The following is a 21486-nucleotide window of genomic DNA, read 5'->3' as shown; positions in this document are numbered from 1 at the left end:
TGCTACTAGGCTACGACCGAGCAGTGAGTGAAAGTCCCAAACTTTGTACTACCACCTAAACAATTCTGCAAGAAATTTGTACGCGATATAAACTCCAACACACCGCATATCACCCCGTGGGCTCTTTCCATAATCTTGTCTTGCTCTTTTACAAGATCTGGGTATAGCCGCTACGGATTTATTACCATGCCACCAACAATAGCGATATTAAGGTCGAGAATGGTAGATAGCCTTCGAGGGGTCTATTACATGATTTGCTGGTTTTCCACGAAGGTTATCGCACAACAGAGGGTGCCCGTGATATTAATCTAAGCTTAACCGTACAAGACCGACTAGGCCAGCGGTGCATTAGTTCATTATTCAAGTTCCACCCGATTCTTCGAGGTAAATGAGACCATTTCGTGGCTACGGGATGTTAGCATTTGATTGTGCCAGGAGGACGATAGGGTCTTTACGGGAGAAAACTGCCTGAGGCGGATTCCAGCCGCTTCGAGAATCGCTGCGCTCTTGAGCTGCGTCAGCTTACGTCCGCATGAAGGTCAGAGTCTACATACATCCTTGTCCATATTATACCCTTGTGAATATACTACCTCCGAGATTCCAACCTGTGCGATCTTCACGGTGCAGGTCAAGCAAGGGCATCTTTCTCAAGATGCATTAGTTCATCGGGTATATTCTAAGGGGGGTTGTACCTACGTGTCACAGTATAATATTACACCCTCCCGTATGCGCTCTCTTCCAGCCTCTAACAGGGCATTCTCTTCAGCGTGAAGGCAAAGGCATGTCGACAAACCAAGCCCTCCTCCCTCGCCACTATTGCATCTCGGGCCTAGCAAAAAGTAAGCATGCTAAGCTTCTTGATATTCTAGGGGGCCCATACACCCTCCCTCATTACAATTTTTAAGGTGCCGTGGGGTTCCATTATAACCCGTACTGATGACGCGATGCTCTCTAACAAGAACGCAACCTACCCGTCTTTTCATGCAGTTGCTTCGTTGTGCGGCGAGCGATGCCAGCTCCATAAAATATTGATCCCAGTTTGGGCGCAAACGTTGTTCGTCGGCCAAATTAAGCGCTCTGAGAGCAGTATGCAGTTCGTCTAGAGAGGAAGATGAATTAAAGAGTCGCAGCTGCGCTCGATCTGTGAGAACGGCGCGACCAACATCCTTCTCATACAATTGTTTGTCGTTCCAAAGAACAAACTCTTCTAGACGAGGGGGTTCAAGTTGCCTCCTTTGACACCTGGAGCGAGGGTTAGGAAGATTTCTGAGGGGCGACACAAGGGTGCTGTGCAGCTCACCTAGCCACGAAACGCTTCCATCGTAGACTGACCGGGGCATCAACGCTCACTAGAAGGAAAAACGGGCGCTGCAGAAAACGGTCAAGGATGGTAGCATCCCATATGTGCGTGGTAACCCAGTGCTCTTGCCATCTCTTTGTCGCGAAATCAAGGAGAGACTCAGCAGTTTCGAACTCTAATCGCGAAGCTCGAGGGACGGTGTCATTTTTATATCGCAATCGAGGGTCACCATCGACATGGGGGAAATCGCTATTTTTCAATTCAAGAAGTCGGAAGTTTTGATATTGGGTTAGATATTCCGCAACGGCATTCTTCCCCGAGCAGATACCTCCAACTCAGTCAGCCTCCGCTTCAGATCGGGACCAGTTTACTTTTCACCCGACTGACCTCCACACAAACCAAGGAGCATTATTCTGCCGTACTGAGTGGATGTTGCAGGTAGGATGGCCCAGCACTCGGAGGGGACGGCGCGAGGAAAAGAAGGCTGACAAGTGCAGAGCAGGATAGTACAAGTCAGATAGTACAGGCTCTTGGAAGTAGTGGGTGGACATGACCTGGAGGTACGGGTAGGTAACCCAGGCGCCCACCAAAACCAACAAACAAGAAAAATCAAGTGGGGACGGGGAACCATTGAAATCCACTCCAAACAGGCACACGCCACTCGCCCTGTGAATCATGAACCTTGTTGAAGATCGAGACATCGCAATAGTACCAGCAATAATGGAGTATTGGACACCAGGATTTGAAGTACGGCTCGCACACCAGATATTCGGTTTTACTCGTATCAAAGGGCAAGCGCGGGATTTCGAAGTCATACTTAACAGTCCTGTGTTTAGCTGCGTGACGTAATGAGGGCGCCAACAGCGCTCAACCCTGTCAGACGATAGCACGGACAGGACTCATCAACTGCCAAGCACAGGGTCAACCTCCTCCAGCACCCGGGTCCCTGCTCGATAGGCTCCATACAAATTGATTGTGCCGAGTGAAGTATATTGGGCTGGTCTACCCTACCAGCAGCCACATCCCTGACCATCCAACTGCCATGCACAGCACAACCCCGCTCTAGCCACTGATCCAACCTAAAGTCAACCACCACCGAACAGCGACCACGATGCAGTATACCCCGTTCGCTTCAGATATAGAACTTCCGTTCTATACTGCCCTAGCTTCCCTAAAAATAAACCACGACAAGCTTGATGACTCTGCGCGCAAAGTCTTAGGGCAGTACGAACTTCGCCCTGCAGACTCTCCGAATTCCTCCTGCAGAATCCAAATACATGGGAATGCTCTCACCAGCGACGAGTGAGTCTGAGTTCTTTTCGTATTTTCCGGAGTTTTGTCTCGTCAATATCGGAGTCAGTCAAGTCTCATTCGTTGCAATATAGTGTGCCCGCTAGCCATCACCGAGCTGAAGGGATCATAAAGAACGTCAATACTATTGAAGAGTATGTGAATACGGATAAAGTTGGTATGCTCCGGCAGTCCGGGAAAACTGTTAGTTCAGGTGAAGCTGGAGCTTTATTGGACAGTGATAACTCTCTCTTAGATATGGGACGCCATCAACGACGGCACCATCTATTCCTGCCCGTCTCTTCTGTCCTCATTCGTCATCCTCTCCTATGCGGATCTGAAAAGATATAGATTTCATTACTGGTTTGCTTTCCCTGCCCTTCATTCCGAACCCCCCTGGGCCCCCATCGGTACCGCGAATGAGGGGGCAGACCCGAGCTCTGTGGGAACAAAGCACGCGCACTTAAAATACCTACCGAGTACCGAAACAGGCACCCTCAGTGACTCAGTACAAGAGTGGGCTCAAGGTGTAGATTCGAGACAACGAGGGTTTTTTCTGGCTCGACGGGTCAGTTCTAGTAACGACAACAAGGTTTCTTGGAAAGTTGCGCCTCTTTCAGGCTATGAAGATGGATTTTTCGAAGGTGCAGCCTTTGAGGATTGCTTTATCTGCTTTGTTGATCCTTCAAACTATGATGAAGCGCCTGGCTGGATGCTACGCAACCTACTCATCATTGTGAGACGACGGTGGGGCCTTACAAAGGCACAGATATTACGCTATCGCGATGGCCCATCCCAGCGGGATCGTGGCCGCAATATTGTGATGACTCTCGGAGTAAACGCGTCCGAGCAGCCTATCGAGCTCCGGGGGACGAATGAAGTGATGCCCAAGGTGACCGGGTGGGAGCGTAATCCAGCTGGGAAGCTGGCAGGGAGACTCGTTGACCTCACGGAATACTTGGATCCTAAGAGGTAAAGTAATCTGAAGGAGATTAATCATACAGCACTAATCTCAAAACCTTTCCAATAGACTCGCCGACCAGTCTGTCGACCTCAACCTGAAGTTGATGAAATGGCGAATCAGTCCAAATTTAGAGCTTGACAAGATCAAGGGCACGAAATGTCTCCTACTCGGAGCTGGAACTCTTGGAAGCTATGTCGCTCGGAATTTAATGGTACGGTCGTTCATTATGCCCAATTTTTCAACGAATGCTAACAGATTCAGGCATGGGGGGTAAAGAAAATCACATTCGTAGATAGCGGAACGGTTTCGTTCTCCAATCCTGTAAGGCAGCCGCTCTTTACTTTTGCGGACTGCCTTGAAGGTGGTGCGAAAAAAGCCTATCGGGCCGCCCAAGCCCTGTCGGATATCTATCCAGGCGTCGAGTCTATCGGCCATGTGCTGTCTGTACCTATGGCCGGTCACCCAGTACTGGACACGGGAAAAACGCGGTCGGAGTTTGAGGTCCTCAAAAAGCTTGTCGATGATCATGACGCCGTCTTCCTTTTGATGGATACACGGGAATCGCGCTGGTTACCAACAGTGATGGGAAAGGCAGCGGACAAAATCGTAATGAATGCGGCACTAGGATTCGACACATTTGTTGTGATGAGACATGGTGATGTAAACACTGATAATCCAGGAGAAGAGCTTGGATGTTACTTTTGCAATGATGTCGTTGCACCGATGAATGTAAGTCATGAGTTGAGATCCACAGTAACACTACTAAATATCCTTAGTCCCAGAAGGATCAGACACTTGATCAGCAATGCACTGTTACACGGCCTGGCGTAGCCGCCATAGCATCAGCTCTCCTGGTTGAGTTGCTGGTCTCTCTTCTCCAGCATCCTCTTGGGGCGGCCGCACCAGCAACCCAAACTCACGATAAGAATCAGCATGACCACCCTCTTGGTATTGTCCCGCATCAAATCAGGGGTTTTCTCTCCACATTCGAGAATGTTTCAGTTGTTGGGCGGAGCTACAAAAGCTGCAGCGCGTGTTCCAAGAACGTAATAGATGAGTACAAGAAGGAAGGGTGGAATTTCGTGCAAAGGGCATTGAACGAGGTTGGTTATGTTGAAGCATTGAGCGGCCTCAAAAAGGTATTTAAGCTTCTTCTACCTCTTCTGTTGTATGATTTTGCTGATTTCTCGAAGGTCCAGGAAACGGCAGAAGCAGCCCTGAACGACATCGAGTGGGATGAGGATTCGGAACTAGAAGAGATAACGGAGGGTCAAAGCTAAACATATCGCTTTGAACAGCTCGTTCTGGTTTAAGCCAAGAGAGTACGAATTCGCCGTTTCGGCAACTAGGGAGTCCTTAACACTTCTTCCTTTTGGGCCTGCGGTTTGCGGCCAAGACCAATGAAATATGCCTCCTTCGATTCCTGTTATCGAAGTTAGTCAGCTACTAATGGAATGTATGTTAATGAGCAAGTTCCCATACGGTGCGAGACGATTCCGGTTTGAGTCTGTGTACTCTGTGAAACAATACTCTCAGCTGCTTCTCCAGGTCCTTGTCCTCGGCTCCTTGGTAAAATTTGCAGACAAAATGTCCACCGGCTTTGAGAACTTCATAACTGAACTGTAAAGCGGCGCGGCAAAGATCCTGCAAGATGTTACATTTAGCAGACACCGGGTCAACGGGCCGAGAAACTCACCATACTACCGGTGTGGTCTCTGAAGGCTACCCCGCTGGTATTCATCATCCTGTTATAGGGGTTACTTAGACTTCTCTTCCAGAACCCGGTTGTTTGAACCCAGGGAGCGGACATATCACTAAGAACTATATCTACCGTCCGTTGGGTATCGGAATCTCCATCCTGTTGATAATCACTGGCAGAGTTTTGTTCAAGAATAGACTCGGTGTCTCCGTGGCTGTCGACATATCTAGGCCTGCCCCTCCGAGGATCACGCACAAACTCTCGGACGTAAGCTTGCACTTCGGGGTCCAAAAAGTTGCCCTGTATGGTAGACACTCCTTTCGGCGGCTGGCTTGGGATTATATCAACACCGAGGACCCTACCGTTTGGCTGGGTCCGAGTCAAGGCTACCTTTCAAGGACGTCAACGGGGGTGCTCTTTTTGAGCGAAATCTGCATTCATACCTGAGACCACGATCCGGGGGCGTATCCCTACGTTTGAGTCCCAGGGGTTAACAAAGATCTGTGTCGGATATCGCTACATGAGAGAGGAGCGGCATACTAAATCGACCACGGTTTGGCCCTTTTTAAACAAGCGATGTTTCTCGTCTATCTGGGAGCGAGATAGTTTTAGTAGTTGCATATGTGTAGAACATATGAAGATTCCGCTCAACATACCTGTAAGAGCTTGAATGCGGCTCGACTTTTGAGACCCTGTACCACTGCCTCTCGTGTAAAATGGTCCTTCAGCTGGCGGACCTGCCACCGTTTCGAGGACGAAAGTCTCCTTTGGATGATTTGCTGAGCCTGACGAATACAATGAGATCTGCCAGTAAGCTCCGCGGTGAGTACCAGTAATGCCATGGCCAGAAGTGTAATTCTGAAAATAGTAGTCATCAGAAGTTGAGCCGACAGCCGTGGCATTGGAGATCCTGGTCTTGGCAGATGACTGGTTCTCGCACCTCGGTAAATCCTTTTTAAAGTTATTCAAAGGCAGAATATAGTTCAATATTTCCGTCAGAATTTGCCTTGCCGGCGGATAAATCCAGTATACACTCTTTATACGAAGCGAAAGTATGCGGGCGACCAAGCGGGGAGGAGTTCAGAGGTTCAGCTATCTAGTGAAGTAATAACGCACGGAAGATACCAACACAGCTTTAAAACCGCTTCTTGTCCCGTTTCAGAGGCGAAAATCCTGCAAGCCCTGTAAATGCGCGGTTCCCGGCTAGGCCTGCCTGTCCGAGACCAGGAGGTTTTCGCCCGGGTCTCCTTGTATCCTGCTGGGCGTTGTCCTCATCATCATCGTCAAATAAGCTCCTGTCACGCTGAAAGCCCAGTTTGCGCTTCTTAGCTTGATGCGTACTGGAGCGAGAGAGCGAGACATTGTGGGCCCTAGCTTCATCAGGGCTGTTTAATAGTCTCTGCCTCTGCGCAATCCGCGTATCGCCGTCCAAAGTAGACTTCATGGATCCATGTTTGCCTGCCTTGTAGGACTGGTCGGAAACCGATGGCTTTGGCTCTTTGGAATATGAGGGTGATCTACCAGAGCGCTCTACACGGGGAGGGGGACCCGAAAGCTGGCTATCCCTCCCCGTATTCTGAGCTTCATTGAGTTCGTCATCGGAGCTCATTGTTTGCCCCTCGAGGCCGCTCGTGCGGTTCAGGAAAGGCGTTACTGAGAAAGATGATTTCTGGCCCGGTAATGTGAAATTTCGGCTTTGCTTCTCTTTGGCACGAACCGCCCCGGGAGTTGCAATGGTTAGCTCGGTATTCATATGACTTGCAAGCCCTCGAAGAGGGTCAATGCTGGTGTGCTCAGAACATCTTTTGCTTTCGGCGGCACTCCGAACCTGCTGGGGTTGCTGGAGGTCTGGTACAGCGTCCTGATACCGTTCCATCGCCGCTTCTAGTGGCTTAGCGGCACTTTCGTGCTTGTCAAGAGCCTGTTCTTTGCGCACCGCAAGTGGGCGGTTTTTCGTGTGTGTACTGCTCTGTCTCTGGGGAGCCAGATCGGGCTCCCGCCGCGCTTCCTCAAGCTTTGCTTTCAAGATCTTGATCTCTTCCATGTGTTGGGATCCTTTCGCTAGTGTGCGTTCATGAGCGCGTTTTTCATTTTCCAGCTGTACCTCTAGTCCATTTAGTTGTCGGGCAAGGGTTTGCTTTTCCGCAAGGAGAGTACTGGCAGAAGTGTTCTGAGACCTTAGCCTCTCAACTTCCAACTTCAGGCTTGATACTTCTTTGGAAATGCGAACTTTCTCAGCTTGGATTTTCTGGGATTCAGAAGAAACAGCGTTCAGAGACGCAAGCTCAAGCTATGAGAGGCGTCAGAGGGGGAATCGTAAAAACGTATGAGGCATGCACCACGTACTTGCAGGTTCTCTACTTCACGCGATGATGTTTGGGCAGCGCTCTGCAAACGACCAAGCTCTCCAGTAGCCCTATCAAGCTGAAATCGAGCATCAGCCTCCGTTTCTCTAGCCTGAATCAGCTCCCGCTCCGTGTGGTGCAGTCGCGATTGTAAGCCTTCAATCTCGATACGAAGAAGCAGTTGCTCCACGCATCGCGCTCGGTCGCGCTCAGCGTCGAGAAGTCGCACTGTCCGCGAATACGCTAGGTCATATTCCTTCTCAAATCGGGCGGTTGTCAGAGCCATCCGGTACTATAAGCTTCGCGTCAGTCTACGCGAGATTCGTCGTTGGGGTGTTATACGTCTTGTTCAGCTGTGGTGCCCAATTCGTGGATTAGGAGCTCCATAATGTCGGCGCATGAGATAATCAAGCGTACTGTTCAAAGGAAGAGAGGTAAGGAGGCGCCCGTCAACAATGTGGCATGTCACAGCCACTCTGGTGATCAGCCTCCACGGGCCGGGAGGTCAAGACCGCCGCCGGGACCCGCCACGTCCGCTAGTGGACATCTGAGACCTCGGACAGTACCCGCCAGGTGGCACAAAGTCTTGACTTTGCTCTGACACTGAACTCTTCAAACACAGCCGTGGCCGAATTAGCAGGCATCTGGACGAGTATTTCCATGAATATCGAGTCAAGATGAAGCTTTCCACCGTCATTCCCTCGCTCCTCTACATTTTCCCAATCACATTCGGTGCTTCGCCGGATCCCGGCAAGTTCGAGCAATACTATGCTCGTTCTCGTCTCGGCCCCCTCCAGCTAGACGACTCGTCTTACGATGATATTACCGCCAAACCTCGTGACTATTATGCGGCGGTAATTCTCACAGCCATGGAAGCCCGGTTCGGATGCGAGCTTTGCCGCGATTTTCAGCCCGAATTTGATCTCATTGCGCGAAGTTGGAACAAAGGCAACAAACCAGACGATACGAAGCTACTCTTTGGTACACTCGACTTTAATAATGGCAAATCCGTATTCCAAAAAGTATGCGCCGATGCTATCTGCAAGGTATCTCGACTAATGTCAAGATATAGCTCATGCTTCAGACCGCGCCCGTCCTGCTTGTCTTCCCCCCAACAACCGGCCCATACGCTAGAATTGACGACAGTCCATTGAGGTTTGATTTTAGCGGGTGAGCCTCAGTCCCTTAGACTCTCATCTTGGTAACAACGACCGACTGACGGCTCATCCTTTCCCATACAGTCCGATTTCTGCTGAGCAGGTCTACGCTTGGATCAACCGCAATCTCCCCGACGGACCAAAGCCGCAACTCGTCCGCCCGATCAACTACATGAGAATTGTTTCTGGGGTCACAATACTCATGGGTGTAGTAACACTATTTACCGTGCTATCACCCTATGTCCTTCCCGTTGTGAGGAACCGTAATATTTGGGCCGCGTTTAGCTTGATTGCTATTCTTTTGTTCACTAGCGGCCACATGTTTAACCACATCCGCAAAGTACCTTACGTTGCTGGGGACGGAAGAGGTGGCATCAGCTATTTTGCAGGCGGGTTTTCAAACCAATTTGGAATGGAAACACAGATAATTGCTGCTATTTGTAAGTTGCTTATCGCAGTAGTGAGCGTGGATAAACTAATTGTGCTGCCGCAGATGCTGTGCTCTCCTTTTCTGCAATAGCCCTAGCTATGAAGGTCCCCCGCATCGCCGACAACAAGTCCCAGCAGGTAGCCGTGGTTATCTGGGGCGCGGTGCTACTCGGGACATACAGCTTCCTCCTAAGTGTGTTTAGGGTGAAAAATGGCGGATATCCGTTCTTCCTCCCACCTTTCTAGGTCCCCCGCAGCCCATCTGCTGGTATCTCCCTCGCTCCGTTGGATCGAACTCCGTGTACACTATCTCTTCTGTCCACAACCTTAACACGATGTACAATGAATAATAAGCTCCCCGTTGAACACGAGATAAGGAAGTCAGAAGGCCGGTCCCCGGTTTTCGCAGGCCCAGAGCAGCTCATACAGATTGCTCGCCCTAGCTGGTTTGGGGACAGTAGAAATATAAGCGCAATTTTCAACAAAAAAAACATAGTAAGGAGGCAGATAGCATCGTTTCGGCGTCGGTTATCTACTCAGTCCGATCAGGAGTGTATTCCGTAGAGTAGTGGAAATGCTGACTGCACGCTCGCTCAGCTTGCTGTGGTCATAATTCTCGACTCTTGGAAGGAACACGCGTCTGGAAGCTCAGCCACCTCTTCATGGTTCAAGCAAGATTTCGGATCCGTCCATTGGCCACCACAACACATCACACAAGCCTATCTCGTCCGCAAAAACAACCACTTGAAACAGCTTGTTGCCTTATCCAGCAATGTCACAGTTGACTGAAAACGCCAGCAATATGCTGGCATCAACAACGTCTGGGACCACGCTCCTAATATTCGTGCAGCTAGCCTCCAGACTGTTCATTTTCGGCTCTAATCAAATAATACTTAGGAGCCTGTCGCCGTCTATATTAGGGATTGCAGCACAGCTGGAATTGCTCTTCATCTCGATTCTGTACTTTTCCAGAGAAAGCATACGTACCGCTATTCAGAGACAGCCTCTACTACGTTCATCTGCACCTGCCACCAGTACAAATAAAGACGGGGCTTCATCAAGCGAAGAACAGAGGCAAATACGATCCCAGGCAGAATCCTCCCAGTCGGTAGTGAACATGTCCTACCTAGGCGTCGGCATGGGCATCATCACAGGTGTGGTGTTTGGTGCGTTTTATGTGCGCTTCGCTTCCGAAGAGGTCTTGGAAACACCACTCTACCATCCAAGCGTGGCGGTGACAGCCCTTGCATCACTTATTGAGCTCTGCTCAGAGCCTTTTTTTGCAGTGGTGCAGCAATATATGCTGTACAGCAAACGGGCGGCTGTTGAGATAAGTGCCGTATTTGTGAAAAGTCTGGTTACATGTTTTACATCCATATGGGCTTCTTGGACTGGTCGCAACCTTGGGGTTCTGCCCTTTGCGCTGGGCTACTTATCCTATTCGCTCATGATTTTCTGTGGGTACTTCCTGGCTATAATGCCTCTGTCAAGGGAGTGGCAGTTCTCATTTTTGCTGTCACGGATAACACCGAGGTAAGAAGATCACTATCTCAATACCAAGCCATAACCGTACAGATATTAACAGTTGCTAGTGATAAAGTAGCGTACGTCGCGGCGAGATGGCCATGGACGCTGATTTTGTTATCCGCAAATGTTTTCTTCCAGTCAATCGTGAAGCATTTGCTAACCCAAGGCGATTCTATGATCCTAGCAGCCATGACGAGTCTGCAGGATCAGGGCATTTACTCTTTGACGTCCAACTATGGTGGATTAGTGGCTCGTATCTTGTTCCAGCCTATCGAAGAGAGTAGCAGGGTTATCTTTTCGTCACTCCTTAGTTCCAAAGGAACCAAAGACCAGGATGCCAGTATCAGAGCCGCCAAAGTCCATTTGCTTAATGTTATGCGTGGATATTTGATAATATCCGTCCTGATAATTCCCCTGGGCCCGGCTCTGATCCCCAAGATGCTTCACCTATTGGGTGGACAGCGGTGGGCCGTGCCTGAAGTGGATGGCTTACTCGCACTCTATTGTTATTATATACCATTTCTGGCTTTCAATGGTATCGGTGAAGCATTTGTCTCATCAACGGCGAGCCCTGCAGATCTTCGAAGGCAGGCTGCGTGGATGGGGATATTTTCGGCATGCTTCGTTCTAGTTGCCTATATCTTCCTGGCTGTCTGTGAAATGGGAGCCCGCGGTCTGGTCTTTGCTAATATTGTGAATATGTCCGTCCGGATAGTCTGGAGCTTCAGCTTCGTGCAGCGGTACTTTTCCCAACACAAATTTGAACTAGCCCTGCACGAGTTCACCCTCCGGCCTCGGACCTACGCTGCCACCGCCACAATAACCGCCGTGTTATCCATGATGGAGTTTAGGGCCAACCCCTATGGGGACCTTATACAACTCGGTCTTGGAGGAAGTTATGTTTTTCTTTTGTGAGTCGTTCACCCCTCGCCTGATACGGGCTCTAATGTATCTACACGCAGGCTGCATTCCGAAAGAAAGCACATCATGACGCATTCCGCCAAACTTTATCAGGTGCTCAAATCAAAGGCCATAAGGTCAAAAATCGATTAATATGTAATTAGTCATCAAAAACAATTTTTGTGGCTGTCTTTCCCGAATCCACGTCCTTAAAGAAAGCGCCATAGGCGTCATGTTGCTTCTTCTTCACAGTTGACCCAAACTTCAGTAAATCTTCCGGTACTTCTTGGTTTGCTGCCTTTAGAACGTTGATTAATCTATGAAATTTTAGTAAACTCCATAGCTAGATATGAGGTCCTCGACACATAGAGCAATAGACGCTGCAGGTTTTCACTTACGCGCCAGACTGAGCTTTGTCGGCCTCCGTGAAAAGGGTTATAGCATGTCCATCAGCTCCAGCACGGCCAGTCCTGGCGAAGGAGAAAAACGTCAGCACAATACATGACCCAACGCATGGGTATATTGGGAGCCTTACCGGCCAATTCGGTGAACATAATCTTCAACGGTGAGTGGGAATGTGACGTTGACGACCAACTTCACGTGAGGTATATCGAGACCACGAGCCGCCACATCGGTTGCAACGAGAACAGTAGCCGCACCTGATTTGAAGGCCTCGAGGCTCTTGAATCTCTCCTGTTGGCTCAGATCACCGTGAATACCTGCGACCCTGAAGCCTTTGGCTCGAAGCAGCTTCTCGACCCGCATCGCTTCCTTTTTGTACAGGCAGAACGCGAGTATCTTGTCCGACGTCCCCCGCTGGTTCTTCTTAAGAATCTGCACGAGCCTTTGCTCTTTTTCGGACTGCTTGACCACTTCAACAACCTGCTTAATCCTGCTATTCGCACGAGGGTCTGCAGGCGGGTCACCGCCAATAGTAACGGTGACCGGCGACGCCGTAAATGTTGAGGCGAGTTCTCTCACGGCAAGGGGCCAAGTCGCGGTAAACATGACAGTTTGACGCCTGGAGACCGGCATCGGGAAGATGATATCCTTGATATCTTGCTCGAATCCTTTGTCTAGCATACGATCTGCTTCGTCCAGGACAAGATATTTAACTCCGCCAAGATCCACGGAACCATCGCTCTGCAAGTCTTTCAGCCTTCCCGGCGTCGCGACGACAATACCAGCAGACTTCAGAGCCTCGCGTTGTTCATCTTTCTTGATACCACCAAATATACAGGTTGTCTGAACACCCACTCCCCCAGCAAACTTCAACAGCTGGTCATATATCTGCATTGCAAGCTCCCTCGTTGGGGAGATTATCACTGCGGTCGGTCGGCAAGGCTTTTGTCTGTTCGTCTTCTGTTTCAAATCAAGGACCTTCTTTAAACAAGGTAAGCCAAAGGCGAGCGTTTTCCCACTGCCGGTCTCCGCGATTCCGATCACATCGCGGCCTGCAAATAAAAGCGGCCATGCGGCAGATTGGATGGCAGTCGGCGACGAAAAAGCGCCCAGAGGGCCGTAAAGTTCACAATTACTTTCGGGTAAATATGAGAACGAAGTTATTGGACGTAGACGGGGAGCGTCCGGCACGGAGTCGGTTATCTTTATTGAATGCTGGGAGAGAAACTGGTCAATCTCTGGCTGAGGAACATTATCGAGAGCAGGAGACTGCGCGTAGAGCTGTGGAGCTTGAAAGTCATCCTCAGTGTGCTTTGCAATTTTTGACTTTTTGTTGGGCCTGAACTCTGCAGACCGGCCTTTCTGATTCCGTTTCGTCATCACTTCAAGGAATGATTTGATTGCGGCCAGATGAGTTGTACTCAAAAAGTGCAGACACTTTTTTTTCATTCTATTTCTTGGCACTTTTGGTGGTTCTCTGCACGAGTGCTCTCAGCCAGTGATGTCCTCTTTTGCCTTGGCAGGGGACCAGAGAGCAGGGGGCGAAAACTACGCCAATACCCTTGGAAAACAGGGGGACCTCAGACTCCCCAGAAAATGCAAGCTCCAGTCATCAAAGGTATTCCATTCCCACTTCCACTATGTGACTTCTGCACGAGACTTATTGAATACTCGTGTACAATGCCTGCTCTCTGTAGTATGAAGCTGAAAAGCTGTTCCTACCTGATCATAGTAATGAATCAACAGTCCACTTCCCAAATACCAATATTCCCACAGGCCGGACTTTGATAAATCATGCCTACTAACAAATAAGAAGCAATAAGGAAGGAACCCTTAACATGTAGATAGTTATTACCATGGGCTGATGTGAACAACACTGCAAGGAGTAGGGCATATCAAGAAAGAAAACACCATTTGCTACCTCCAATATCATAGCTAAAAGAGATTGTAGCTATCGATCAGGTTTGCAAGACGCGATGCCTCGTCAGAATAGTTGACTGGATATGCATTTGTCACTTGGTATCGAATACTGGATGCCACGGAATCAGCACAAAAATAGATGAAGCATCAAACAGCCAACTTACCGTTGTTGGTCCCCGTAATGGTCGATCTTTGCTCGGCATTTGAAGGTCCAAGTGCGGCAGCTGGCATTCTGAAATATTTCATCAACTGCTTTGTCTTGGTTCTGCTGCAGTTCCATTAACTGGTCCGCAGTTGCTCCCACCACCATCCTGCCAACGTCATCAAAACAGCTGAGGTAAAGCTGCCCAGTATGGTCACTGACATTAACAGGTAAAATGTACCTATATTCTGGGCGCGGATTGGTTTTATCGCAGCGCTCGCAGCGCCATTGGCCGGGATCAAGCTGCGTCACCTTTTTATTGCAACCTTCCGACAAACAAGCAGGGTAGGCAAAATTCTCCCGCTTTATGTAAACGATGGTCGCTCTTAGTGAGAAATAAGCTGGCTCCTCCGACATTCCCAGCTGCTCTTCCCGCACCTGCGCGATGGTCTTGAATTGGTCGGGTTTCATGGCCGACATCGTTGCAGCCGCCATGCGATCATAAGTGGCAAATGTTTCATTCCTACCTTGTGCATCATACCAACCCTTAAGTCTATGAGCTTCCTCAATATCAGGGTCGACAGTCACCGAGCCCGAGCTGAGCAAGCTTAAACTTCTTCCCCCGAAGTCAGAAACTTTTACCCCCTTGAAGGCAACCACAGATTCTGGTGCGGTGCCGAAATTCAGCGCTGTAGCCCCCCAAAGAGTTAAGCGGACGGAAAAGCATGAGTTATCAACCAACGTAAGCTCACGCTTATCGTAGGGCTTCTGCGTCGTCTTCGACCGGATCTGGGTGGTCTCGCTGACTTCTCGCAATACTCCAATGACATCAATTGTCGTATCCTTCTCGACCGATTGCAAATCCCCAATGGTAGTGAAGTTGAAACGTACTTGCGGAACGTCGTTTTGGTCTTCTGCCTATGCAGATGTTAATTAGCGAAGCGTGGTCGACATCACCGTTTCTACTAACCTTCTCGACAAGAGTGTCCCTCTCGAACGTGAGTTCATAGTCATTGTTAAGATTCGTAAACTGCTTCTTAGCGAGCTGAACACGGCACGGGCTAGATATGTAGTAAACTCCACCCTCCTGGAAGAGATCATACAACGCAGTGCACTGCTCATTAAACGCAGTGGCCCGGATCTCGCCGCTGTCGTCCAGCAAGTTCACGCTAAATAGAGTACCATCACCGTTCCTTCCATGCCAAGATTTAATAGTGGACTTGCTGGTACAGCGGGCTTTGATCGTCCACTTATGAGCATACGGAGAGAGGGATTCGATAGGGTAAATAGTTGCTGATGCAGAACCCTGCACAGGCCGCACTTGCTGGTTTCGAAAGCTGGTGTGTGATGGTGCATTTTGAACCTTAGCTCCGTAGAACCCGTTACTAGATATTGTTGTGGGCTGTGGCTTTTCCTCCACCTCAAGTTTACTTTCCAGAGGTTTCGGTTCACCGATCTTTTCCGCTTCGCCCAGCTCCTTGAGGACCTCAAGGTCGAGAATTATGAGGATTCTATAGTATGGTGAGGTCTGTCAATGGTGCCCAGAGGGACGAAGCTTACTTTTTCCCCTTAACAAGATTCGCCTGGAAAGATTTCAGCCTCACAAAGCACCCTTTACGAAGCAAGCCACCTGTCACAAAGTGATTGGCTTCTGAAAACTGTGTTAGAAAACGTTGCTCCTTAGTAACGGCTTTCAATAATGCTGGACATACGGATTGCAAGCATCGTCTGGACATAGTTCGTAATGTCGCTAAAAACAACCTTATAGCGTTCCTGGTTGTTCACTTGGGGCGGGAGTGGCTTGACTTGGACACACTGGACTACGGGTTCGGGAATCTGAGGTTTTGTCTCATCAAAAATGGCACTACAATACAGTTAGCAGTCGATACGGCAGGCAAGAACGGGGAAGCCGGAAGAAAATGATGTATTACCTGAGTGCCCCCACAGAGATATGTGATGCTGATAAAGCCATCGTCGTATATTTCAGATGTCTGACCGTTCTGACAGTCAGCTTTCGCGTCAACGTACAAGACGTACAAATAGAAAGAGCGGCAGATAGAATTCGATAGGGGGTCAGATCCCCCGAGTGTGTGTTTGGAGCCAAATTGTGTTGATCGGGATGGGCGCGTTCCGACAGAGACGCGACCGGGAAAGGACGCGTTAAGTGGTTCAAGGTCGGACCCCACCCTGCATGTGCCCACTGAGCTCCCGTCGGCGCCTGAGGGACCTCCGAAGAGCTGCTCGACCCCGCCTATCCACAGATGATTTTAATCCTTTGAGCAAAGAACGCCGTGCGAGCAAAGCTCCATCCAGCCCCAAAGGGAAACTCTCTTAGTAATCTGATCCCAACTGCGGCTCTCCAGTATCTTCACGACCAGCTCCTTCTCTTGTCAACATCATATCATCCACTCTGCTCCCGACTCCAAGATGGCGGCTTGTCTCCATGTCGATGCGCTAGGTCAGTTTGACCCCTGATTCCCAGCAGTGGCACACGAGCTAACAACATTTCGTGGCAGACTTACAGCCACCTTCCAGCTCCCAGGTTGTATATCGAGAAGACTGTACGCAATGTTTTGACTCTATTGTTTGTAGCTCTTTACATTCTTTCCGTGGATGCAATCCTGACAAATCCTTAGGACGATGAGTCCGGCCTCAACGTTTGTCTCTCCTGTTTCAATGGTGGGTGTGCTGGGTCAAGCGACCATGCACGGTTACATTATGAGCGTTTTGGCCATCCCCTGGCATTGAACATCAAAAGAACCCAAAAAGAGGTTCAGGTAAGCCGCATATAGACCGCTCCTTTAATCGATACCGCAATTCAAGGTTGCTAAGGGATGACAGCGGGAGGAGCCGCCGCAGAAGATCTCAAAGCTTGCCATTACTGCAGAGACAGATGAGGATCGCTATAATTTAAGCACCCGTCTTGTCTGCTATTCTTGCGACCAGGAAACCACCAAGGCATCAAATAGCAAGCTTCAACCAATCATAGTGGGCGTGATGAATGCTACAACTTTTTCCAAAAGAGAAGAGATAAAGGCATGGGAGCAGGAGTTTATTCCTTGTGAGCATACTATTAGTTTGGTTCAACAGGAGCCACGACATATCAAGTCACAAGGTAATCTTTCCATCCTAAGTTCTTTGGATTATCCTAACGTAATCTCTATAGATCTTAGCCAATGCTCAAGATGTGATTTGAAAGAGAATCTCTGGCTTTGTCTCGAATGCGGCAACCTTGGTTGTGGTCGTACGCAATTTGGGGGTACCGGCGGGAATTCACACGGCCTCAGTCATTTCGATGAGACGTCCCATGCTGTTGCAGTAAAGCTAGGGTCAATAACTGCTGACGGTTCGGCAGATATTTATTGCTATCAATGCAATGAAGAGAGGACTGACCCTGATCTTGCTACCCACCTAGCCCATTGGGGAATAAACTTGGCAGGCCGCGAGAAGACGGAAAAAAGTCTGATGGAAATGCAGGTTGAACAAAATCTAAGGTGGGATTTTACTATGACAACAGGAGATGGGCATGAGCTCAATTCGATATTCGGCCCGGGTCTTACGGGTTTGTCCAACTTAGGGAACAGTTGCTACCTCTCGAGCGTTGTCCAATGTCTCTTTGATCTACCAGAATTTCAACGCAGATATTACCATCCCGACGAGCGACCTCCCTTTTCAGAAGATCCGGCTGCAGATCTTGAAACCCAGTTGCGCAAACTGGCAGATGGAATTCTCTCCGGGCGGTATTCACGGCAAAACAAGAACACCATGACTTCCTCCGACTCACATGAAACTTTGCATCAGAAAGGCCTGGCACCATCGATGTTCAAGCATCTCATCGGTCGCGATCATGCTGAATTCTCAACTATGCGGCAGCAGGATGCATTTGAATTCCTCCTACATATTTTCAAGCTCATCACATTATCCAAGCATCCGGGTGGTCTCGATAATCCTGTCGAATCCTTCAGATTCTGCATGGAGCAGCGACTTGAGTGCCTCAATTGCAAGAAAGTCCGCTACAGACTTGATGTACAAGATAATGTCTCAATACCCGTCCCCGCTCACAGAGTGGGGAACCTGGGCGATACCGCGTCTGATGGCTCATTCGAGCCCGTGACACTTTTTGAATGCCTGGATGCATTTACATCCGGGGAAGTCGTTGATCTTCGCTGTACCTGTTGCGGTAGTCAGGAAAAATTCTCCAAGCGTTCATCCTTCAGGACAATGCCTGCACAGTTGGTGATCAACGCCCGGCGCTTCGAGTTGATTAACTGGGTGCCAACTAAACTAGATATCCCGGTCGAGGTGAACGATGAGCCGGTGGATTTGACCGCATACCTTTCCGCCGGGCCAACTGATGGTGAAGAAGTCCTCCCAGAGGACGGTGATTCCGACAGAGATTTCCAAGTAAATTCGGAACTCCTCGGTCAGCTGATAGGAATGGGATTCCCGGAGGTTAGGAGTGAGAAGGCTCTCTCCTTGACCGGGAACGCCGACCTTGAAGCTGCTATGAATTGGCTCTTGTCGCACGTGGATGATCCCAGTGTAGATGAGCCCATCAAAAAGAAGCAAATCACACGAGATGCTCCATATCATGCACACGACCCTTCCAAGATAGCACAACTCAACGACATGGGCATTGACAATTCGCGTGCTGTCCGAGCATTGGCCGCAACGGGTGGCGATATCAACCGGGCTATTGACTGGGTTTTCAGCCATCCAGATGATATTGTTGAAACCGGCGATACGCAGCAATACACCAGTAACCAGCATGGGTCATTAGAGACAACGCCCGGATTCGATACCACCCCAGCAACCTACCAACTTCGATCAATCGTCTGCCATAAGGGATCATCAGTACACGCAGGGTAAGTCCATGAATCCAGCAACCATGTATCGCAAATTTTTATAACAGGATGTGCTAGGCATTATGTGGCTTTCGTACGGAAACGATTGCCAGGGAATTCGGGTCTATCATGGGTTATGTTCAATGATGAGAAGGTCGTGGAAGTGGCCGATGTGCAGGAGATGAAAAAGTTTGCCTACCTCTACTTTTTTTCCAGAGTCTAGCTGTAACGCGAGCATGGGTAGGGTGTGCTAAATAGTAATATGAGATGAAATATGCATAGAACATGATGATGGTTGTTATGGGCTGAAGCCCGAGTACACAGAGTTGGCTCATGGCCTGAAAAGCTACTCTTATCAAGGTGCTAGGGCTTAGGCCCCGCCAAGCCCATAAGGTATAACAATATGCCTTGTATAATTCTTTTTTATAATTTTTTAACAAACTCTTCTTGTTTTCAAGGCATGGTTAGCTAGTAACTAGTTAACTATTTCTTTATTAGACACCATGTATAGTACTTTGTGGAGCAGCCTGATATTTCAGGTAGTATATTCATGCTATTAATTCTACGAGCATACTACTAGGCAAGCTTATATAATATATAATATTCTAGTAACATATTTCCCGACCAAACTGGCCACCCGACCAAGTCGGCCACCTTATCAATTTTGACCATGTTGTTTAACATGTTGATATTCAACCAACCACCATGCCATGAAAACCATATTTATTGGGTTAAGGATTGGCTAAGCAAGAGGAGAGAATCTAGCTTGCAATATCTACTTTAAAAAATAATAAAATATTAAGTACCTGTTAAGTAGTAAAGCTTTATAATTGTCAGAGAACTCGGGCATTGACAGCTAATGTGTCAGGAAACTCAAGCATCAGCAGCCAATGAATCTGGTGTGCCGCAGCAGCCTGCCACAATACTAACAGAGGCATGTTACGCCAACCTGATCATAGCAATATAGATATATTAATATAATACTAAAAAATATAATTATAGTTGTCCAAGTTATAAACTATAATAAGTATAATAATAGGTATAGCTAGTATAGCTAAGAAATATAATAGCTATAATAATAATAAAGATATAAGAACTATTATTACCTATACTTAGAAGTTTTATTTACTATCTATTATTAACTAGATTAATAATATATCTATTATTTATTAATTACTTGTAATTATCTACCTCTTTCTATACTTTATTTAACCCTAAATATTTTATATTTTCTTTATTCTATCAAGAATATTTTTAGATATTCTTCTATAGATTAATTAGTAGATCCTAATCTAATAATAATAGACCCTTAATTAAGTAAAAAAAAGTATCTACTATTAATATAGTAGGAGATAGTAATATTTTTAGAAATCTAGTAGCTATTACTTCTAGAAAGTCTATTATTACTTAAGAACTAACTAACTTTAAAAAGATTATATAATTAAGTAATATAATTAACTTTTTATTAAACTAAGTTAGCATATTATAATTATTTAAAAATATTAAAATAAATAAACTAGAACTATTTAAAGGTAAATAAATAATCCTAAAAAGTTATTTAACTATAATAGATATATACCTTTATATTAATAATCTAGAAAGTATATCTAAGTCTAATAAGATTATATTTACTATCTTTTATTTTAAAAAACCTATATTTAACTAGTTTAAATCCTATATATATAATTATTAAAAAAAACTATAATACTAGAAAAAGCCTATAACTAATATAATCTTTAATAAATATAAAGTTTTTAAAAAATAGCTTAAGCAAGTATTTAAAAATTAGAATACTATAAAAGTTACTAAAAATTAAATCTACTTATTATACTAAAAAAAGATAATATATAAAAAATATATTATAAAATTCTACTAGATTATATCTAATTTAATATAAAAAAATAATATACTCAAGTCTATTTATTATAAAAAATTAAAAGCAAGAACTAAAAATATATTTATATTAATTAATAATAAGCTTAAAAGCCTGAACAAGCTTATTAATCAAGTATTTAAAGTTAAGACTTAATATACTAAATAATAGCTTAAAAAGTAGTAATAAAAAAAAATATTTAACTATTAGAAGTAATAACAAGATAAAAATAGAAATATTAAAATATAAATAAATACTACTATTAATAAGATATAATAGAATAACTAGAATAGTAAAAAAAAAAAAGTTAATAAAAAAATATTTTAAGTATAACAAACCTAGATATATTATAAAGAATTATTATATTAAAAAGGATTAAGGACTAGCTACCTATAATTTATAAATAAGTATTACTTAGATAATTTATAAAACCTAAATTAATACTACTAGAATAATAATTAAACTAATAAACTAGGAACAGCAACTAGTATATATAATTAAGGATATCCATACTACTTATATACTTGTTAATATAGAAAATAATATAATTATTACTTTAAAATTAAACAAGCTATATAAGGAATAGCAAGAAAATATAAAAAGATTAGCTAATACTATTATAAGTATAGAAATTAGCAAAAAAGAAGTAGATATTAATAAAAGGGAAGAAAGAGATATCTTAAACTATAAAAAA

At 46.5% G+C, this 21486-nt stretch overlaps 9 protein-coding genes across 9 annotated transcripts; 4 read left to right on the top strand and 5 right to left on the bottom strand.

Moving 5' to 3' along the window:
• Positions 1–21: 21 nt before the first annotated feature.
• BJX67DRAFT_135825 (deoxycytidine monophosphate deaminase) lies at positions 22–2031 on the bottom strand. The gene is made up of 7 exons (XM_071024588.1): positions 1688–2031; positions 1301–1628; positions 881–1242; positions 697–829; positions 555–642; positions 456–506; positions 22–405 (listed from the first exon to the last, which is right to left on the bottom strand). Exons 1-7 carry the CDS (start codon positions 1929–1931, stop codon positions 361–363), a joined length of 1251 nt encoding a protein of 416 aa, XP_070885333.1. The 5' UTR covers positions 1932–2031; the 3' UTR covers positions 22–360.
• Positions 2032–2411: 380 nt separating this feature from the next.
• BJX67DRAFT_381878 (putative autophagy ubiquitin-activating enzyme ApgG) lies at positions 2412–4834 on the top strand (the record flags this gene model as incomplete). Its single annotated transcript, XM_071033099.1, has 7 exons — positions 2412–2602; positions 2686–2794; positions 2847–3562; positions 3621–3765; positions 3816–4283; positions 4331–4693; positions 4748–4834. 7 exons carry the CDS (start codon positions 2412–2414, stop codon positions 4832–4834), a joined length of 2079 nt encoding a protein of 692 aa, XP_070885332.1.
• Positions 4302–6095, bottom strand: BJX67DRAFT_388582 (RlmE family RNA methyltransferase; the record flags this gene model as incomplete). Its single annotated transcript, XM_071034380.1, has 6 exons — positions 4302–4977; positions 5037–5198; positions 5251–5643; positions 5697–5723; positions 5794–5844; positions 5910–6095. The coding sequence occupies 6 exons, from the start codon at positions 6093–6095 to the stop codon at positions 4900–4902; spliced, it is 897 nt and encodes a 298-aa protein (XP_070885331.1). The 3' UTR covers positions 4302–4899.
• A 176-nt stretch (positions 6096–6271) lies between these two features.
• BJX67DRAFT_136174 (uncharacterized protein) lies at positions 6272–8038 on the bottom strand. Its single transcript, XM_071024592.1, has 2 exons — positions 7600–8038; positions 6272–7543 (listed from the first exon to the last, which is right to left on the bottom strand). Exons 1-2 carry the CDS (start codon positions 7882–7884, stop codon positions 6389–6391), a joined length of 1440 nt encoding a protein of 479 aa, XP_070885330.1. The 5' UTR covers positions 7885–8038; the 3' UTR covers positions 6272–6388.
• Positions 8039–8155: 117 nt separating this feature from the next.
• Positions 8156–9702, top strand: BJX67DRAFT_355424 (OST3/OST6 family protein). The gene is made up of 4 exons (XM_071029311.1): positions 8156–8620; positions 8671–8768; positions 8840–9195; positions 9249–9702. Exons 1-4 carry the CDS (start codon positions 8276–8278, stop codon positions 9428–9430), a joined length of 981 nt encoding a protein of 326 aa, XP_070885329.1. The 5' UTR covers positions 8156–8275; the 3' UTR covers positions 9431–9702.
• A 4-nt stretch (positions 9703–9706) lies between these two features.
• On the top strand, positions 9707–11928 carry BJX67DRAFT_355420 (Rft protein-domain-containing protein). Its single transcript, XM_071029310.1, has 3 exons — positions 9707–10717; positions 10777–11622; positions 11674–11928. Exons 1-3 carry the CDS (start codon positions 9957–9959, stop codon positions 11762–11764), a joined length of 1698 nt encoding a protein of 565 aa, XP_070885328.1. The 5' UTR covers positions 9707–9956; the 3' UTR covers positions 11765–11928.
• On the bottom strand, positions 11772–13393 carry dbp3 (RNA-dependent ATPase DBP3; the record flags this gene model as incomplete). Its single annotated transcript, XM_071033098.1, has 3 exons — positions 11772–11928; positions 12010–12081; positions 12147–13393. 3 exons carry the CDS (start codon positions 13391–13393, stop codon positions 11772–11774), a joined length of 1476 nt encoding a protein of 491 aa, XP_070885327.1.
• Positions 13394–13472: 79 nt separating this feature from the next.
• On the bottom strand, positions 13473–16286 carry BJX67DRAFT_355417 (replication factor A subunit protein RFA1). The gene is made up of 6 exons (XM_071029309.1): positions 16007–16286; positions 15788–15939; positions 15636–15726; positions 15046–15586; positions 14098–14993; positions 13473–14042 (listed from the first exon to the last, which is right to left on the bottom strand). Exons 1-6 carry the CDS (start codon positions 16045–16047, stop codon positions 13949–13951), a joined length of 1815 nt encoding a protein of 604 aa, XP_070885326.1. The 5' UTR covers positions 16048–16286; the 3' UTR covers positions 13473–13948.
• BJX67DRAFT_355415 (ubiquitin-specific protease UBP14) lies at positions 16270–19450 on the top strand. Its single transcript, XM_071029308.1, has 6 exons — positions 16270–16533; positions 16592–16659; positions 16712–16852; positions 16917–17190; positions 17242–18940; positions 18998–19450. Exons 1-6 carry the CDS (start codon positions 16503–16505, stop codon positions 19140–19142), a joined length of 2358 nt encoding a protein of 785 aa, XP_070885325.1. The 5' UTR covers positions 16270–16502; the 3' UTR covers positions 19143–19450.
• The last annotated feature ends 2036 nt before the right edge of the window (positions 19451–21486 follow it).

Source organism: Aspergillus lucknowensis (genome assembly GCF_044049455.1).
Source record: "Aspergillus lucknowensis strain CBS 449.75 chromosome Unknown BJX67scaffold_25, whole genome shotgun sequence".
Classification (NCBI taxonomy): domain Eukaryota; kingdom Fungi; phylum Ascomycota; class Eurotiomycetes; order Eurotiales; family Aspergillaceae; genus Aspergillus; species Aspergillus lucknowensis.
This window is presented reverse-complemented; position numbering and strand designations above follow the sequence as displayed.

Excerpts from the sequence above, each read along its gene's own strand:
- BJX67DRAFT_136174 (XM_071024592.1), bottom strand. The coding sequence starts at position 7,884 with ATGGCTCTGACAACCGCCCGATTTGAGAAGGAATATGACCTAGCGTAT. Across the intron at positions 7,544-7,599 it reads GTGAAGTAGAGAACCTGCAA|CTTGAGCTTGCGTCTCTGAA; the intron begins GTACGTGGTGCA and ends CGCCTCTCATAG.
- BJX67DRAFT_135825 (XM_071024588.1), bottom strand. The coding sequence starts at position 1,931 with ATGGTTCCCCGTCCCCACTTGATTTTTCTTGTTTGTTGGTTTTGGTGG. Across the intron at positions 1,629-1,687 it reads GCTCCTTGGTTTGTGTGGAG|GTATCTGCTCGGGGAAGAAT; the intron begins GTCAGTCGGGTG and ends ACTGAGTTGGAG. Across the intron at positions 406-455 it reads GCCTCAGGCAGTTTTCTCCC|CCACGAAATGGTCTCATTTA; the intron begins GTAAAGACCCTA and ends AACATCCCGTAG.
- BJX67DRAFT_355415 (XM_071029308.1), top strand. The coding sequence starts at position 16,503 with ATGGCGGCTTGTCTCCATGTCGATGCGCTAG. Across the intron at positions 16,660-16,711 it reads CGCAATGTTTTGACTCTATT|GACGATGAGTCCGGCCTCAA; the intron begins GTTTGTAGCTCT and ends ACAAATCCTTAG. Across the intron at positions 17,191-17,241 it reads ACGACATATCAAGTCACAAG|ATCTTAGCCAATGCTCAAGA; the intron begins GTAATCTTTCCA and ends TAATCTCTATAG.
- BJX67DRAFT_355417 (XM_071029309.1), bottom strand. The coding sequence starts at position 16,047 with ATGGCTTTATCAGCATCACATATCTCTGTGGGGGCACTCAG. Across the intron at positions 14,994-15,045 it reads GGGACACTCTTGTCGAGAAG|GCAGAAGACCAAAACGACGT; the intron begins GTTAGTAGAAAC and ends ACATCTGCATAG. Across the intron at positions 14,043-14,097 it reads CATTACGGGGACCAACAACG|TATTCGATACCAAGTGACAA; the intron begins GTAAGTTGGCTG and ends CGTGGCATCCAG.
- BJX67DRAFT_355420 (XM_071029310.1), top strand. The coding sequence starts at position 9,957 with ATGTCACAGTTGACTGAAAACGCCAGCAATATGCTGGCATCAACAACG. Across the intron at positions 10,718-10,776 it reads CTGTCACGGATAACACCGAG|TGATAAAGTAGCGTACGTCG; the intron begins GTAAGAAGATCA and ends AACAGTTGCTAG. Across the intron at positions 11,623-11,673 it reads GGAAGTTATGTTTTTCTTTT|GCTGCATTCCGAAAGAAAGC; the intron begins GTGAGTCGTTCA and ends ATCTACACGCAG.
- BJX67DRAFT_355424 (XM_071029311.1), top strand. The coding sequence starts at position 8,276 with ATGAAGCTTTCCACCGTCATTCCCTCGCTCCTCTACATTTTCCCAATC. Across the intron at positions 8,769-8,839 it reads TTGAGGTTTGATTTTAGCGG|TCCGATTTCTGCTGAGCAGG; the intron begins GTGAGCCTCAGT and ends TTTCCCATACAG. Across the intron at positions 9,196-9,248 it reads ACAGATAATTGCTGCTATTT|ATGCTGTGCTCTCCTTTTCT; the intron begins GTAAGTTGCTTA and ends GTGCTGCCGCAG.